We start from the raw sequence: 17371 nt of genomic DNA, 5'->3' as shown, positions 1-17371 counted from the left end.
TCTTATTTGTATTTTTTTAAAAGTCTAGAAGTCGATAATAAAATTACACTTCATGCCAACGCGGCACAGTTTGGATTTATTTTTCAAGTTTTTTTCGAGTTGGTTGATTTTCTGTTTATTTAAGACACCCCCTCTTACGATTTGGTTTCGCTTCAGGCACTTCCTTGTTCAAAAGTTTTATTAAGAGGAAGCTTTATTGAAAGTTGCTAGTTGTTTGGATGTCTTGGTGTTTTTGCTGTGAAACATTGAGGGCATCTACTGCATCAGTCGTTCATTGTTTTTCGTTATCCAGTTTTTGCCATGGCTGTAGTCACTAGAAGCAGGCTAACGCTGGAGTGAGCGGGCGCGTACGGAGGAAGATGTCCACGGCTAACATTAGCGACGACATCAGAGTGAAGTTTCCTCTGCATTCCGCAGTGTGGGAGAACGATTACAGGAAACTAGAAGAACAAATACGGATCCCACAGGTTGATGATCCACTGACTGTGATTCTTCTCATACCAATGACCAGAAAATGTTACTTGCTAGCTCGCTGAAAGCGGAGGGAGACGTTAAATCTCTTTAGCCAACCAGATAAAGTAGGCCAGTCGTGTTGACAGATGCTCCGTAGTGTCAGACGTGCTTTTCCCAGGTGATGTGCACGAACGGATCAGTTAGTGACAGAAAGAAGTGTATTTTTAAATGTCTTTGAAAATCAATACCGTATTTCTGGCTGACAGTTTAAGACAAAATTCACATAAAACAACAAATCCAGCTACTACTGGATTATCGTGATTAAAAAGGCTGCGTTATCATTTTGCCCATTCGTGCTATTTGGTTTATTTGAAAGTATGTTGGGACTTCATAGTTCCATTGTTCTCAAATATAGAACATTAGTACTATAAAGTATGATCAAACAGACCCCTTTTCCATCGTTTCGTCTGTGGATCTCCTTTGTTCATTATGAGTAATACCTTTTGTGGTTGAATTACTAAAGCCCAGCCACTATTATTCCTGTTATTACTACCCTGCAACCATGATTACATTACACTTACTCCAGAGGCTCATTTTAGAACCAAACAGGATCAGTGATGAGCGACTAGGAAAGTCATAGCATGACTATGAATCTCAGTTATAGAATGGCATCATTCACACATGAATCAGAACTTTGCAGTGCTTGTGTTTTCCTTCATATGCTGTCCTGTTTCTTCACGTTATTCCTGTATTGTTTTCATACCTTGGTCTCCTTTCGATTTTCTTAGAATGACATTGAGGCTGTTGATCCCCGGGGTCGGACACCTCTGCACCTCGCTGTCTCGCTCGGTCACCTGGAGTCTGTGCGAGTCCTCCTCCGACACAATGCGTCTGTGACTAAAGAAAACGCCAGCAATTGGACAGGTCAGTTCAGCTATTCCATTAAATTCCACTTATCCAGCCATTCAGGCTTGGATTTTAATGGTTGCTTTGTTTTATGTTCTCACCTACCCACCCTATGTAACAGCTTTCACGTTCTTCTCTTTATTGACATCATTGTAAGTGATGATTGTTGTTGTTGGGGAGCAAATGTTTTGGTAGTTTATGAATCCCTGTAACCCTCGTCTAGTGCTCCAGGAGGCTGTCAGCACTGGCGATCCGGAAATGGTTCAGTTAGTGCTTCAGCGCAGAGACTACCTCAAAGCCTCCACTGCACTGGGAGGAGTGCCTGAGCTGTTGGCCAAGATTCGAGAGGTTTGCTTCACACAGTGTTCCATCATGCTTCATGTATGTGAGCCTAAATACACTTCGATTATTACTCTGTTTTTCTATACAGTCTCCAGACTTTTATATGGAAATGAAATGGGAGTTCACCAGTTGGAGTAAGTGCTTATATTTAGACTTTAATGGAATGAAATGACTAAATGACTCGCCTAATATCATTTTGAGCACAAACCTGGGAAAGGTCAGATTTATACAGTAAATCTAGTATTTTGATACATTACTGACATTGTTCCCCACCAACAGTGGGGCCGTCTCATAAAGATAGAATCGGTTCAAAGAGCCCTTTAAGTTTAAATACAAACTCACATGTATATTTTTTTTACAATCTGTTATAATTAACATGTATTTGGTAATTATGAACTTTTTAAAAATTATTTGTCCATCGTGGTCTTTGGAAATCCCCCCAACCTACATTTGATTTTAAACGTGAAAAAAAAAAAGTTTGAGGAAGGCTCGTTATCTCTGACAGCCCAGAGGTTGTAACAGATCATACGGGATCAACCGCATACCTCACTATTAATAGTTGGAACATTTGTTTCGAGTTAATAATGGGCCTTTGTGCAAATGCAAATATATTTTGCAGTCCCTCTTCTGTCACGCGTTTGTCCGAGCGATGTTTGTCGCATCTGGAAAAGCGGTGCGAACCTGCGGGTAGATGCCACCCTCCTCGGCTTTGAAAACATGACGTGGATCAGAGGACGCAGGAGCTACATCTTCAGGGGGGATGGTTTGTGTTTTGGCCCTTTCGTGATTTATGACAGCTAACTAACAAATGTCACTAAAACGATCCTTTGAATGCACCTCTGTCTTCGTCCTTCTAGATTCATGCGCAGAGCTGATGGAGGTGAACCATGATGATGAAGTGGTGGACACCGAACGCTTCAACATCTCCCAGGAAATGGAGGATGTTACGCTAGAGTCCATGCAGCCAGCGGAACAGGAAGTTGCCAAAAGGCTGACTACTCCTATCGTCAATACCTTTTTGGACACCAAGGAAATTGCTTTTGAAAGGTGGATGAAACCCTTGAGATTTCATGTTGTGTCTTCTATATACTACATTAATAAAGTTACATTAGTCAGGTTATCCTCTTAACTTTCCAAAAAGCAAAAGTATATTATAGCAATGCCCAAGTTTGGCATTGAAATGTTTGAGTAATAACGATAATGCAAATATGTAGCTCCAGGTAAAACAAGGGCTAATGAAGACGTCTTACTAACGACTTTGCTGTGGTTTTGGCCTCCTCAGGAATAAGTCTGGGATTTGGGGCTGGAGAACCGAAAAGTCAGAAGTCGTCAACGGATTTGAAGCAAAGGTTCACTGACGTTTTCTGTGTCGCCACAATTGTGCCACTGTGCTGGTGATTTCTCTGGAGTCTGCTCCTGAACGCACCTGTGTTGGAATGTTTTCAGGTGTTCAGCGTGAATAATGTAAACGTGGTCATCAGGACAAGGACAGAGCATCTCACAGATGAGGAGAAAGCCAGGATAAAAAGTAAATCGAGGGTTGTTTACACTCCTGTGTTACTTTAATGGAAAAATCTAAAGTTCACTTTCTTGTGTTCAGGTGAACGAAACATTTTAGAGTCTCTGCTTGGTACTGTGGAGCAGCACATAAGTGCACAAGGGGTAAGATATATATTGATTTATCAGGCTAAACCTATTTTAGCCTGCTAATTGGGCAGTCTCGCTGTTGCAGGACATGACTATGGAGTATGCAACTGCCACCAATCCCACTGCCATCACTCCAGACGAATACTTTGATCCCAATTTTGAACTCGGGAATAGAGACATCGGCCGGCCCATTGAAATGAGCATCCGAACACAGAAGTAAGGAATGGTTTCACAGCTGTTCACATTGATCCTGCTATCACAACTGTGAGAATAATTACACCAGCGATCAGAGTGCTGGATCCTGCTCAGTGTCAGGAAGTCACAGCCACTATTTGCACATAGCATTATGGGAGCTTAAATAATGTCAACATACGGTTTATTTGTTGTGTTGTTAAAGTCACTGTTGTGTCATGAAGGTTTAAAGGTACCTTGTGGATGAGTGAGGATCATCCCCTCTCCCTGGTGGAGCAGGTGACCCCTATTATTGACCTCATGGCACGAACCAGTTCTCACTTTGCACGTCTGCGGGACTTTGTAACCTTGAAATTCCCTCCAGGATTTCCTGTTAAAATCGGTAATGAAGGTTTTGCACATGTTATTTTCCCCAAAGTCTAAATATACAATGTCCCTTCTCTTCTAGAGTGATTATATCATATTTCCTGTTTCGCAGAAATCCCCCTGTTTCACGTCCTGAATGCCAGGATCACATTCGGTAGCGTGAACAAGTGCAGCACTGATGCGGAGCTCAAAACGACACCAGCAGTGACGCCAACATCCACAGGAGAGGATGAAGAAGCTGCAGGTACGACTGCAGCCTGTTACATTTCTCCCTTTTATATAAATGCTAGTTCTGATTTGTTTTGTTTTTTGTTTGTCCCTTTAGAATTGTCTTCATTTCAGGTGTGTCCTTCAGTGTTCGAGGTGCCTGACAGTTACCACCGACGAGGCGGCAGTCGACACGCGCCCGTGTCCAGTAATGACGAGGAGCTCCTGCAGTACGCCATCCACCAAAGTCTCCTGGAGTCTCGCAGAGCCCCCAGCCAGGTCAGAACCCCCCCCCATTACTAAGCTCACCCTTCACCCAATTTTTCTTTTATCATCTGTGCTCAGTGTGCTGCTTTGATCTATGATGTCGTTGGCGTTTGTGTCCCTGCAGGAAGTGATCTGGGAGGATACAGACACTGATGTCATGACCAGAAGCCAGAGTGACAGGTGGGAACAAGGGATGAGGTTGTCTTCTTTTTAAGCAATTTTTGCTGCTGTGTGACAAGAGATTTTTTTTCCCCACGTGTCATTCTAGAAGCCTCCCAGAGGGGGCGCCAGTGGAGTACGGAGACACCTCCAGCCCCTCCAGCTCCATGTCAGCCTCCAGCCCTGACACCGATCTCCGCCTCGCCATGGAGCTCTCTGCGCAGGCTCAAGCCGAGGAGGAGAGGATGAGGAAGCAGGAGGAAGAGGAGCTGGAGAGGATACTGCAGCTATCGCTTACTGAGAAGTAGAAAGGAACAAGAGGGAATAATATTACTAACTTCTGCTGATCCAGAAGCAACCGCCACACCTCAGTCTTCCTCCTTAACCACAGTAGTCATCTATGCAACTGCAAATTTGTTTCTGTAACACGTCATTCTTCCACAGACAAAAGGAGTGACGGATATTTTGCAAAGGTTATTTTTGGAACTCCTTTTTATATTTTCATGTTTCCATCCCACAGCTCAAATTACTGACAGACCTGTATGTTCTGTTTTCTTTAATTTATTTCCAAATCAGTGCAGCAGAATCTACAAGGGCTGAATTGATCTTTTAAGCTGTAGAAATGTTTGACTGGAGGCAACTTCGAGCTCTGTTGGCATTCCTCTTTTTTGGCTTTGTGTTTTGTTTTTTAAAGCGAGACTGGAACGCTCCCGGCACTGTGGTCCTGGATGAATGGATTTGACTGTTTGAGGACGGTGGCTTCACTAAGTAACAGAATTCTCAGGGTACCAATTTTCTGCATTTTCCTTTAACTTTGCAGTTAAATTATTAACCAGGTGATAAATAAATGCAAATTGTAGCCTGGTTAATGTTGGTTTGGTGCTGGCTGGTGTCTCACTCAGCAGCGCAATGCTGGTGTTTCAGAAAGAAAAAGGGTTCATGGAGTGGTTTAATAATAGTGCTGTTTCCTTATTAATGCTCATTCCACTGACTTTTTTTTTTATCCATAAAGTGATTAATTTTATGACTATAAGGACCATGTTTTTGGTTAACAGAGCGTCTTTAACAATTCTTCACTTGGATCAAAAATACTGATCTGATTTGATTAAATTATTCCAAATGAAATGCTGATCTGAAGCCTTTTGCAGCTGGTTAGAATAAAGCTGTCATTTATATGAAATGCATTAAGAGCACAGGCTCAAAATTCTAGCATGATTGCCAAATATAGGATTAGTTTCTTCAGCATGTGCCAATGAATTGGTTACTCTGTTGTCTCTTTTGGTGACAAACTTTTGTGGTCCCACTTTGAAAATGGTTTTCAAATGTTTTGCAGCGTCAGAAATTATTAGATCAAGGCGAGACTAAAGTTGATTCCTTTAAAAGTCAACTTTGATAAAGTTCTTTCAGCATCCCACTTTCTGGGTTTAATTTGTTTTTAGAAAAAATACTAATTGTTATAATCATGTTTCCAAATGTTCAACTTTAACAAATTAGTTCTTTGGTTACTTTAATGCACTGTTCCTTTTTTATTTGTCCAAATTTATAAAATAAAAGCACTTTATTTCCAAAATATTGACCTGTATTTATTTTCCTTATACTGTACCTGTGTACTTGCTCTCTCTCTCTCTCTCTCTCTCCATCTGTCTATCTATATATATATATATATATATATATATATATATATATATATATATATATATATATATATATATATATATATATATAAATATATATATATATATATATATATATATATATAAATATTTGTAATTTCATGTAGGCTGAACATGCAGTTCTCAGTGTATTGCTATAGTTTAGTTACATTATGTCCCAAACAGTACACATTTGTTTTTAACATTTTAATCAGGAGGTGAGGCACATTAGAACAACAACCAATGTCATTTTTACATCAAGTCACATCACACCCGTTTCACAATCAGTAATATAAACCCATTGATACAGAAATACTGTGCATCTCCATAAATTAAGAGCAGGGCATACAGTCTGCCTCCTTATGTCTTATTTTGTTTTGTTGCCCACAGGAGCAGAAACAGGTGAAACAAGAAACAATGCACAGATCAATAAAACAAGAAAAACACCCTTAACACTAAACATCAACCTTGCTAGAGGAAGCTATAAACACCATTCAGGCTTAGCATCATGTCCACCCGCATAACTTTGGGTTGGTCCCCGTTATTCTGCCAGAACAGCCCCGACCCTTCGATGCACGGACCCCTGAAGGTGAGCCCCTGAAGTTTCTTAACAGCTGTCCATTGTTAGGTGGGGCCCCATTAAGTCAGAGGACAAACGCTTCACTTGCTGCCTGATATATCCCAGGTACCATGACAAAGACATAATTACTGTCATAGAAAATCTCCTGAGCTCTTTATGTGCAGATTAAATTAATAACATGTGCGACAGGAAAGTTAATGCAGGATCACATGCATGGAGGATAACAAAGAAGGCGTCATTGTGTTGAACCCGGTTACCACGCAGCAGAAGGGCTGTTTTCCTGAGCTGGTCTGTTCAGGTGCTTCGTCACTCGTTGCTTTTCGGCATGTTTCGGCCTTTTCCGTGCAGGTGAGCCTTTTAGCGTGGGGAGTGAGGCTTGTAGACACACACAGCCATGACAATCATGAGCAGCAGCAGCACAGCGAACACACTTCCCAGAGCGACTGCGAGGACACGCACACGCATAGGGAATACGTTATAACATAATTAATAGACACTAGATAACGTTTAATCGGCTTCGGTCGTATGTATGCTAATAAAGTGTCTCTGACGTCATCTTGCTGCTCGAGCCTTACCCAAATTCTGCTTCTGTAAGATCACGTAAGCTCTGTCTGTCTGTCCGTCCGCCTGTCCCGGAACCAGAACTGCCAAGAACAGGATGAAGGCTGGTGAGATGGAGCGCTGCATCATCGTGGAGGGCTCGGAGGCAGCACGGGAGAAAGACAACGAGGAGGAGGAGGATGAAGAGTCGGGGAAGGTGCTGCTGCTTCCGCGTTATCACCTGGGTCCTAAATCCGCCCGTTTGAGATTGATGCCAGTGGATTATTATTTATTTATTATTTAATGCTGGAAAATCTACTAATAAAAATAGATTGTTGATTGTGTAAACAGTGATAAATAAGTTTTTAGGTTTTCTGGGACTGTAGAAGATCTCCTGGGTCAACGTTGAAGGTACCAGAATTAATTCATTGCAGCAAATTTAGCTACAATCAAGGACCCTACCCTAATTTTCTATCGTTTGGCTGGGTTTGGTTCGGTTAAAGTTTTTCAGAGTCTTCCTGGGAATGACCTTGATGTCCCAATGTGACCCTTCGGGGACACCTGTCCCGTCAGGACAGGGCTGGAGGCTGATCACGCAGCCGTCTTCTGATTGGTCGACAGACACTTGTCCTTTCCTTTTTGTTTTTCTTCGCAGCTTGCAACCCTTTTTCAAATAAACCCCGCTTTCTTCTTTGCAGAACAAGCTTCATTTTTGTTTATTGTGACTTCTTTGTTGCCATCCAGCGCTCACGGCTGCCTACGGTGAAAACAAACAGATCCGGGTTTAATGTTCCACGTCCTTCCAGGCTGAGGTCCTCACGCGATCCATCATGAAAGGTGCCGAAGCTTTCTGGTACTGATACTTTCTGATGTTTCCAGATAGTTTGACTGAATCTTTTCTCTTACTGGAAACCATCAAACAAGTGCGATGCCTCCAACACATTTCCCATTTGTTAAATGTCAAAGAGCAGTGGAGAATGGAAATAAAGGTCAAGATCCTGGGGGTTGTATTCTTATATAATTACCCAGCATGACTGATGCGTATGGCCTTTATCTTCATCGTCTGTAGGACCTAAGGTCCACGCCGCTGCAAACGCTTTACAATTATGTGGCAGCGGAGCCTAATGAGCACTGGGAAATGTTACTCACGGAGGTCTGACAATAAAACTGGATAACTTGGTCAAAACAAGGAAACGTTTAATGGGAGCGTGAACTTAAATATCCTGTTTTAATAAATGATGGTTGAATTTGTGAGCTGCAACTTCTGGCGCAGTTTGAAACTCCCGAGGAGGAAATTCTGACACTGTCATCTGTTGGTTGAAGGCAGAAGATGGAGAAGAGAATGTTGTATTTACAGCATAAGTTTCATTGCCCATCTCCATGTACGCGCGGCACATGGAGATGAGAGACCACCACCAGGGCCAGAGGGGCTCCCAGGATCTAAACCTGCTTCCAGTTCTGATCATTCCTGAATAGAAAAATGTCCCCAGGCTAAAAGAAACTCGACAGAAGGTGCCAAGAAAGCAGGAAGATGAAGAATTACATGTGAGAAATGTGGGTATAAATAAGGAGATGCAACAGATTAAGACAAAAAACGTGGTGGGGACTTTGTACAAAAGTGATGGTTCTCCTGTTTCGATTTCTCTGCCCCTAATCGATGAAATCCGTGTGGGAAATATCCTTTGATGCACCACTATTGACCACTGTCACAGCCTTCAAATGGTCTCCTGTTTGGATAAAATTGAAAACCCCATCAGATTCAACGGTGAATCCTCTGCTTTAGTGTTTCTCCTGCGCAGGGATGAAAATCAAACTGCTGCTGCTGATATCTTCCAAAGTGTTGATGCATGCACGCTCACAGCAGCGCCTCTTTCATGTGTCCTCCTCCACTTCAATAGCAGTCAGTCACACAAAAGCACTTTGATGCTCGCATCCGTGCACCAACCGCTCAATGGGGCTCGTGCGCTCCACACTGCTTTCTACTCATCTATAGGTTCAAACCTGTTGCCCTTAAACAAATCACGGCGTGCATGCATGGGGGGGGACTGCGTTATTTAAAATCGACCCAAAAAATTTGATTTGTACAGGGTCACGGTTTCTTTATTATAATTAATTCATACATATCTGGTGAATACATACAAGTTGAAACCACACAACAATCATCACCTTGCTCAGCACACATGGAGTATAAAGCACTTTTAGCTAACACACGAGACATTTCGCTGCATGTCTTGGGTACAGAACAGTCTTGAGTTAGGAGTCGTAACATCGGAGAGGCACAATATCAACACCACTTCAGGCAGATTAAGGCGAAAAAACAGTCCGTCTAGAGTCAAAAGCAGACATCGTCGACATAGAGCAAGAAAGTGTACGAGATGTTATAAATCCAGGTGGCACAGAGGTTCCACTTTTAATGGTCAAAGAAATCAGGGTGAAAGAATGAAGTGTGTTTTTGCCCTATTAATATAAGATATAAAATATAAGATCATAACATCAATGTCTTCTCTGACTTCCATTACAAATCCTTAAAAGGGGGGGAAAAGCATTTAATGAGCAGATATATCCTATAAAAGTACAATTCCATTACAGATATAGTCTATTAATATTACATGTACATTACATTGTACATTACTAAAAAGGTAGTTCAGCTTAGAGACCCACTCAAAGAATGTTTAAAGAACCACAAAAAACACATAGAGATGCGGACTAGTCATGTGAAAATATTAGCAAATAAATTACACAGGATTACACATAAAACGTTGCTTTTGTGTGAAATTTAACTCTCTAGTCTCAGCGCAACACCTGAACCCGTAGGTTTATTTAACCTCCAATATAAATCATCTTATCCGTGGTCAGCTAAAGAATTTTAATCCAGCCGGCATCTTTACAACGGCGAGTGTGAGACGCTCCGAATCACCGGCTGGTCGACACGCCTGATGTCTGGTCGCCTTCGGGTTCGCTCAGAAAATTGAAAAGAAACAAACAACGACTGGGGTCTGAATTAAAAACAACAATAGCAACAACAGGCAGGGGAGATGTCTTCATGGCATGGTGGTCATGTGGAGGCTGTCGGCGTGGAGTTCTGGGATGGTCCTCTCTGGTCTGAGACAAACGGCCAACCTCTGAGGAGAACACCAGGGGGAAACAAGAGTCACAACTTGTTCGAGTCTCCTTCCCTCTTTTCGCACACTGACCTGTTTCAGAGAGCCAGGCGTCCACACCAGTTTGTAGACCATGTAGATGGGGATCCACATGAAGGAGGAGAAGCCGATGAGGTACCCCACCGTGATGCTCCAGTCGGGATACTTGTAGTCGAACAGAGTGAGCTGTGGCACCTTCAGGAGGGAGCTGATGATGATAAACTGAGGAGGTGGGGGCATAAATAAAGGTCCCGGTGTTAATGTCTGAATCCCCCGCACATCCTCTTGCATCTGTCACACGTTGCACACGTTCTAAACACGGAGGTCAAACATGCTAGATGTGGGGATGATGGCAAATGTCAGCCACCCAGAGTGATGTGTTGACATTTACTGAGGAGAGCGGATCTAAGGGGTCTAAGGACGCGATCCACAACAATAAGGAGACGCGCCTTTATCCCGGCCAACACACATCTGGCCTGGAGAGGATTCCTTTTTGTGTTTAGCACTTAATCTTGAACATATTACATTGTGTTTTTCTACATTTCAGGTTGTCACATCTCACCGCTAGAAAGGCCGGACTGATGGCGACCCAGCACACCCTCCAGAATAACCCCGGGGCTTTGCCCAGCATGGCCTGGATGTCGTTGCTAAATCTGTTGATACCTGGAAGAAACCAGCGTTAGACACACTTCTTTGATAGGCTTGAGGTGAGGTTCATCAAGTTCCTGGTGGCGGATCTCATGTTTTACCGTAGAACCATGATACAGCGATGGCCTCGAGGAACCCCAGCACGATAATGGAGCACCCGACACCAAATTCCTCCAGCAGCTTGACCACGTAGGCACCGCCCTGAAGAAAGCATTGTACACCGATTCGTGACATCGTCCATGATGTGTCATGTGGGCAGAAAAATATTTCTTAAAAAATGGTCAAATTTGTGTCTTTTAATTTGGAAAAGCTGCTTACATTTGTAAGGGTGCTCAGAGAGCCCAAAAAGCAAACCACTACCAAGCAGAGGACAAAAAGTTCCCGCCTGTGGTAGAGCTGGTCGGGGTATTCGTCCAGCACGGCCGTGATGATTGCCTCCAGTCCACCGAACTGAAACCCAAAGAGAAACAATCGATGCGCTCCAGGAAAGTGAGAAAGCCAGACTTGTTATTGAGCTTGGTACCGTGCTGTCCAGCCCCAGCATGATCATCATCACAAAGAAGATGATGGCGAAAAAAGTCGAGCCCATCATGTTTGCGATGGCTTCCGGGTAAGTGATGAAGAGTAAACTCGGTCCTAAGTGCACGGAAAGATACAATATAGAAAAGTGGTCAGGCGTGAATGAACTGGAATCGTGGTTTGTCAATTCTGCTGACCTTTGTCCCTGGCGACGTCCTCCACCTCCACCTTCCTCATCTCCGCCATGTAGCCCAGCACGGTGAAGATAACGAACCCCGACACAAAGCTTGTCAAACAGTTGACCAGGCTGGTCACAATGGCGTCCCTGGTGAGGAAGAAAAAGAGACGAAGCAGAAAATGGACCGTTTATTTGATTCCCTCCAGTGAACCGAAGGTTTTGATCACCTCAGAGATGCTCCACAGGTGCAGTCTGATGAGCCACATCCTTTATACTCCCCTTTTTTTCAATATCTAACACATAAGGCAGATCCTGGTTAGCGACCCGCTTGTGACAGGGCTAATCCTGATGTTCGGCGTGCATTTATCAGAACCACTGCAGGAAGCCTTCTCATCCCACCTTCAGCATACACTTCAGTCCTTCCACACTGTCAGGGAGCCTAAAGGACGCTTTTAAAATCACCTCTGATGTCTGTCTGTTGCTTTGTTCCCTTTTAATCGCATCAGCAGAACACACAGGTCAGGGCTCATGTTTGCAGAGAGCCCCTTCGTTTGTCCACCACCTGATATTTTTATCTTACTTCTACCTTTCCCTCCTCAAGGGTGTACCTTTCGTCTCATCCCCGGTAACTCCCTCCGCTGATCCGACCACATCGGCTGCCCTGCAGTCATGAAGCCGCTCTAGCCGGGGGAGGGGGGGGGTGAGTATTTGTCATACAGAGCAGGAGAGTGGGCTTCAGCCTTGGCCTATACTTCCAAAGCCTTGTTCGAGCTACAGATGTGGGTTTTGGTGACTCAGTTGGCCTCAGTTCTTACCGGTAACAGTTATTTGTGAAAGGGTTGTAGCTGGAGAGAGCCAGCAGCACCCCGAACCCGGGCCCCAGAGAGAAGAAGATCTGCGCCGCCGCATCCACCCACACCTGGAAAAATAGACAACATGAGTCAGGAGAGAAGGCACAATCCAGGGTTCCTGACAGGGAAACTCATCTCTGCTTCCAGATGAATGCAAAACGGGCCCTTTTTTTTCCTATTTTCACGTCCGCTCCCCGCTCAGTCTCAGTTTCACAGCGTTGTGGCGTTCTCCCCGAAATCTAGTGGCTGCACATCTGCGGGCGGAGAGATCTGAAGACGGGCGCGCATTCAGCGTTAAAAGGACGAGCACAGCGCTGGACACTGGTGAGTGAGATGGAGAGCACGTGTGCAGGGGGTTGGGGAGGATGGGGGGGGCTTTGTTAATGGGCAGAAAATCTAAACCAATTATGCATCTTATTATCCTGCTCTGTGGCTTATTTATGCATCTCATTTGGCCTCATCCATATTCGTCAGCGACCGCATGCCGAGCAGATTCAATTGGAGCAGAAGATGAAGATGTTTTTTAAATTTAGGCATAGTCTCAGAAGACCTGCGTGGAACTAAATGGGAGAGCTCTAAAACATGTGGATGACAGCATTTTTTCTGTCCATCCCAGTGGATAACAAGTTTTATTCTGTAAAAAAAAATGTAAAAAGAAATTTGTAAAAAAAAAAAAAATCAAATCAATCTACACCGCTCCATTAATTGTGATTTAAAGGTGTGTTTAGTGTATAAAAAGAAACGGTTTGTGTCCAACCACCTACACTGGTCTCCAGAAGCTTGTCCCACTGGGGCTTTAGGTAAAACACGACGCCTTTCCAGGCTCCCGGAAGAGTGGCGCCTCGAATCAATAGGATGAAAAGCACAATGTAGGGCAACGTAGCGGTCACCCACACCACCTGGCGACGTGGACAAATCAGGACAATTTGATGCGAGATCAAACCAGTCAACAGAAGATGTAGGTAAACGCTGGGTACCTTCCCTGAGGTTTTCACGCCTTTCCAGAGGCTGAAGTACACAATAGTGAAAATGAGGAACAGACAGAGCATCAGCTGCCAGCGGACGCCACCAAGGTTTTTCAGGCCCGACGATTTGTGGAGCTCCAAAACGTTCCTCCTGCAATGTAAAACACATGAGATTTCCACTGCGGCGGGCAACGGTTTCCTCAGTCACATTAGCAGGAAGCCCTGTTACTCTCACTTACATGCACTTACGTGTAAAATTCCTCTGCTGGAGACCTGGAGGAATTTGTCCAGGTGATGTTGTCCATCCCGAAGTAATTGGTACAGTCGGGGGTGTTCCACACATTGTCACAGTTTGTCCAGGGCAAGATGCTGGAGAAGGAGGAGTAGAAGTAGAAGAGTGCCCAGGCGATGATGGTGTTGTAGTAGAAGGACACATACAGGGCGATGACGCAGATGGCGTATCCTATACCTGAGGGACAGATGAAACTGAGCCTAACGCCATCGGCCAAATGTGTCTGGACACACGTCCACCTGATTTTCCACCAGTGAGCAGCTCCGTGTGAAGACTCGCCTTTGAAAATGGGACAGATGTGTTTCCATATGGAAATGGCTCCGGTTCTGTGGAACTGTCCCAGTGCCAGCTCCATGTAAAAGAGCGGCACCCCACCAAAGATGGCCATCAGAACATAGGGAATGAGGAAGGCACCTGCGGAGAGACGAGCGAGAGCAGCAGCTGCTTTCAGGTCACGGTCAGAGTTGGTGCGTTTGGGGCGACCATGATCGCGTGATAAAGAATCAGGAGGAGTTTTATCGAAATGTAAAAATAACACTTGAATTTATTGGTAAGGTAGTTCAACACTTCCGAGAATCGAAATCTGTAAATGACCGTGACTGTACAGATACAAGTAAAAATTTAGGATTACACCTAAAATGGATGTGGAAAAAATGTGGTCAAATAAATCAGTTTAGGTAACTAGGAGATGTTTGGTATAGTTGGAATAATAATCTTCGATGTCCAGTGCATTGTCTTGTATGTGATATTTCAAAATCAATTGTTTTTAGCAGAATAATTTTAAAATGTAACCCCTTCTTATAGTTTCTAATAGAACAAACACAGTAAAATAATCAAACTATATAACAATTAAGAGTAGCTCAATCCAACAAAACTGTTTAATACATTTTTAAAAAGTATTTTTGGATGGGTACTTCAGAACCATTGCCAGGTTCTGTGGGAGAGATGAGCTGCTTTCCAGTCCCTTTTCTTTTTCCCCCCAATTAGCTCATTTCAAATTGAATGAACTTATTGAAAGCGCAAGCGGTAAATGGTCTAACTTGTGCGTAAAAGTGCCGAAACTAAACTTACCGCCGCCGTTTTGATAACATATGTACGGAAACCTCCAAACGTTTCCCAGGTCCACCGCAAAACCGATGACAGACAAGAGAAAATCCATCTTTTTGCTCCATTTGTCCCTGGAGTCCGTCTGCGTAATGACCGGCACCGGCGCCGCGCTGTTGGAGCTGTAGGCGGCGTTCGGGGAGCCGTGGTGGGTCGGACCGCTGGCCATGACTGCGGAGTCCTGTCGGGGCAGCGGACTGTGAAAAAGTCACGCAGAGGACCAGAGAGGCTGTGCCTCCTGTGGTGATGACAGGGGAGGAGTGGGAGGAGCTGCTCCGGACACTGGGGGTTAGTGAAGGCGCATTACGCACAGACTATAGAGTCCAAATGAAAGCATTTAGGAAAAAAAACAACAAACTACTGAGATCAGTTTTATTGCTGCACTGTCCTGTGATTCAACAGGACTCCCAAATACATTTTAGGAGGTTTCAGCTCTTCTTCAATGAGATTTGTCAGTTCAGTTTTGAAGTCGTTTTAGACTGTGATAAATGGGAAGGCTTTTGCGTGGCGCTCTCCTGGTTTTTCCACAGACTCAATAAAATCTAATGTTATTTTTAAAGGAGAGACTGAGCGAATGTTTAAATAAATGTTGACAGCAAACTTTATATGTACGCGGAAGGATGAACATAAGACAAAAGATCATGAAATAACAGTAAGATATGAAGTTAACAAATTATTGTTTTAAAATGTTTAACAACTTCCTGTTAGAAGAACAGCTGCAGGTCTTAATGTGTCTCTAAAATAAGAATTTAATAAAATGAAGCACATTTTGGACTGAAGTGTTATCCACTGGTAGTGTAAATATGTGCAGATCACTAATTATTTATCTTATTTTAAACTAAATGATGAAGCACAGATTCAAACTAATGGTTTAAACACTAATACAACACATATTGTACTTCTATCATTGTAAAGACTTTCATAGACATAATCCAGTACCCAGCAATAGAAGGACATCCTCATCAGAACAGTTATAAACTGACTTGTTCACTTGTGTAGTGCAAAGATCATAATCAGCATAATTGATCAACAGCATAATTGTTCAAATCAGTGACTGTAGACTAGACAGTCCTTTTGAACTTCCACAACTTTGACTATAAATAGCCCCGTGGACCATGTTGACTTCCTGATCCTATGTTAATAAAGTTTGGTGAAGACAGCAGAATAGAATCCCAGCAGTTAAACTGCACTCATTAGGAAAAACCTAATAAAAAGAACCATAATCAAATCCACCGCTTTTACCGCTGAGCCTTTTGAAAAGGCTGCTAACTGAATCTTTGGAGTCCAGAAGGGCTGCACAGGGGCTGCATCAGGAGGAGTTACCGGAGCAATTGGATATGACAGCGAGACGCAGCCTGAGCCATCAAGGACCATCACAGAGGTGGCACTTAAACACCAAATAACATTTAAACTGTGTGCAAATCATCCAAATGGGTGTCACATGACTTGGCTCTGTCATGTGACACTGGGAGACAGTATGGATCCTGAACTGACATGGATGGATGGATGGATGGATGGATGGATGGATGGATGGATGGATGGATGGATGGATGGGTGGGTGGGAGGGTGGGTGGATGGATGGATGGATGGATGGGTGGGTGGGTGGGTGGGTAGGGGGGGGGTGGATGGATGGATGGATGGATGGATGGATGGATGGATGGATGGATGGATGATGGATGATGGATGGATGGATGGATGATGGATGGATGGATGGATGGATGGATGGATGGATGGATGGATGGATGGATGATGGATGATGGATGGATGGATGGATGGATGGATGGATGGATGGATGGATGGATGGATGGATGGATGATGGATGGATGGATGGATGGATGGATGGATGGATGGATGGATGGATGGGTGGATGGATGGATGGATGGATGGATGATGGATGGATGGATGGATGATGGATGATGGATGGATGGATGATGGATGGATGGATGGATGGATGGATGGATGGGTGGATGGATGGAGGGATGGATGGATGGATGGATGATGGATGATGGATGATGGATGGATGGATGGATGGATGGATGGATGGATGGATGGATGGATGGATGATGGATGGATGGATGGGTGGGTGGATGGATGGATGGGTGGCTGGCTGGATGGATGGATGATGGATGGATGGGTGGGTGGGTGGATGGATGGATGGGTGGCTGGCTGGATGGATGGATGGATGGATGGATGGATGGATGGATGGATGGATGGATGGATGGGTGGATGGATGGATGGATGGATGGATGGATGGATGGATGGATGGATGGATGGCTGGCTGGCTGGCTGGATGGATGGATGGATGGATGATGGATGGATGGATGGATGGATGATGGATGGATGGATGGATGGATGGATGGATG

The 17371-nt window shown here is 44.0% G+C and overlaps 2 protein-coding genes and 2 long non-coding RNA genes across 4 annotated transcripts; 2 read left to right on the top strand and 2 right to left on the bottom strand.

Annotated features, from left to right (window-relative positions):
• The first annotated feature begins 138 nt into the window (after positions 1-138).
• Positions 139-6109, top strand: ankrd13a (ankyrin repeat domain 13A). The gene is made up of 15 exons (XM_003974982.3): positions 139-467; positions 1242-1377; positions 1583-1707; positions 1790-1835; positions 2321-2464; positions 2559-2748; positions 2984-3050; positions 3148-3229; positions 3302-3363; positions 3434-3564; positions 3765-3922; positions 4019-4150; positions 4232-4392; positions 4505-4560; positions 4649-6109. The coding sequence occupies exons 1-15, from the start codon at positions 360-362 to the stop codon at positions 4845-4847; spliced, it is 1797 nt and encodes a 598-aa protein (XP_003975031.1). The 5' UTR covers positions 139-359; the 3' UTR covers positions 4848-6109.
• A 274-nt stretch (positions 6110-6383) lies between these two features.
• LOC105418035 (uncharacterized) lies at positions 6384-7505 on the bottom strand. Its single transcript, XR_965445.2, has 2 exons — positions 7347-7505; positions 6384-7214 (listed from the first exon to the last, which is right to left on the bottom strand). It is a non-coding gene; the product is annotated as an uncharacterized lncRNA (long non-coding RNA).
• Positions 7478-8003, top strand: LOC115247697 (uncharacterized). Its single transcript, XR_003886790.1, has 3 exons — positions 7478-7528; positions 7681-7722; positions 7815-8003. It is a non-coding gene; the product is annotated as an uncharacterized lncRNA (long non-coding RNA).
• A 1393-nt stretch (positions 8004-9396) lies between these two features.
• Positions 9397-15625, bottom strand: slc6a4b (solute carrier family 6 member 4b). The gene is made up of 13 exons (XM_003974981.2): positions 14976-15625; positions 14184-14318; positions 13862-14081; positions 13625-13763; positions 13412-13546; positions 12612-12715; positions 11816-11943; positions 11623-11735; positions 11418-11549; positions 11201-11300; positions 11014-11114; positions 10506-10673; positions 9397-10433 (listed from the first exon to the last, which is right to left on the bottom strand). Exons 1-13 carry the CDS (start codon positions 15175-15177, stop codon positions 10353-10355), a joined length of 1758 nt encoding a protein of 585 aa, XP_003975030.1. The 5' UTR covers positions 15178-15625; the 3' UTR covers positions 9397-10352.
• Between the last annotated feature and the right edge of the window lie 1746 nt (positions 15626-17371).

The sequence above is a fragment of the Takifugu rubripes genome, chromosome 21 (assembly GCF_901000725.2).
Source record: "Takifugu rubripes chromosome 21, fTakRub1.2, whole genome shotgun sequence".
NCBI classification, from domain to species: Eukaryota; Metazoa; Chordata; class Actinopteri; order Tetraodontiformes; family Tetraodontidae; genus Takifugu; species Takifugu rubripes.
This window is presented reverse-complemented; position numbering and strand designations above follow the sequence as displayed.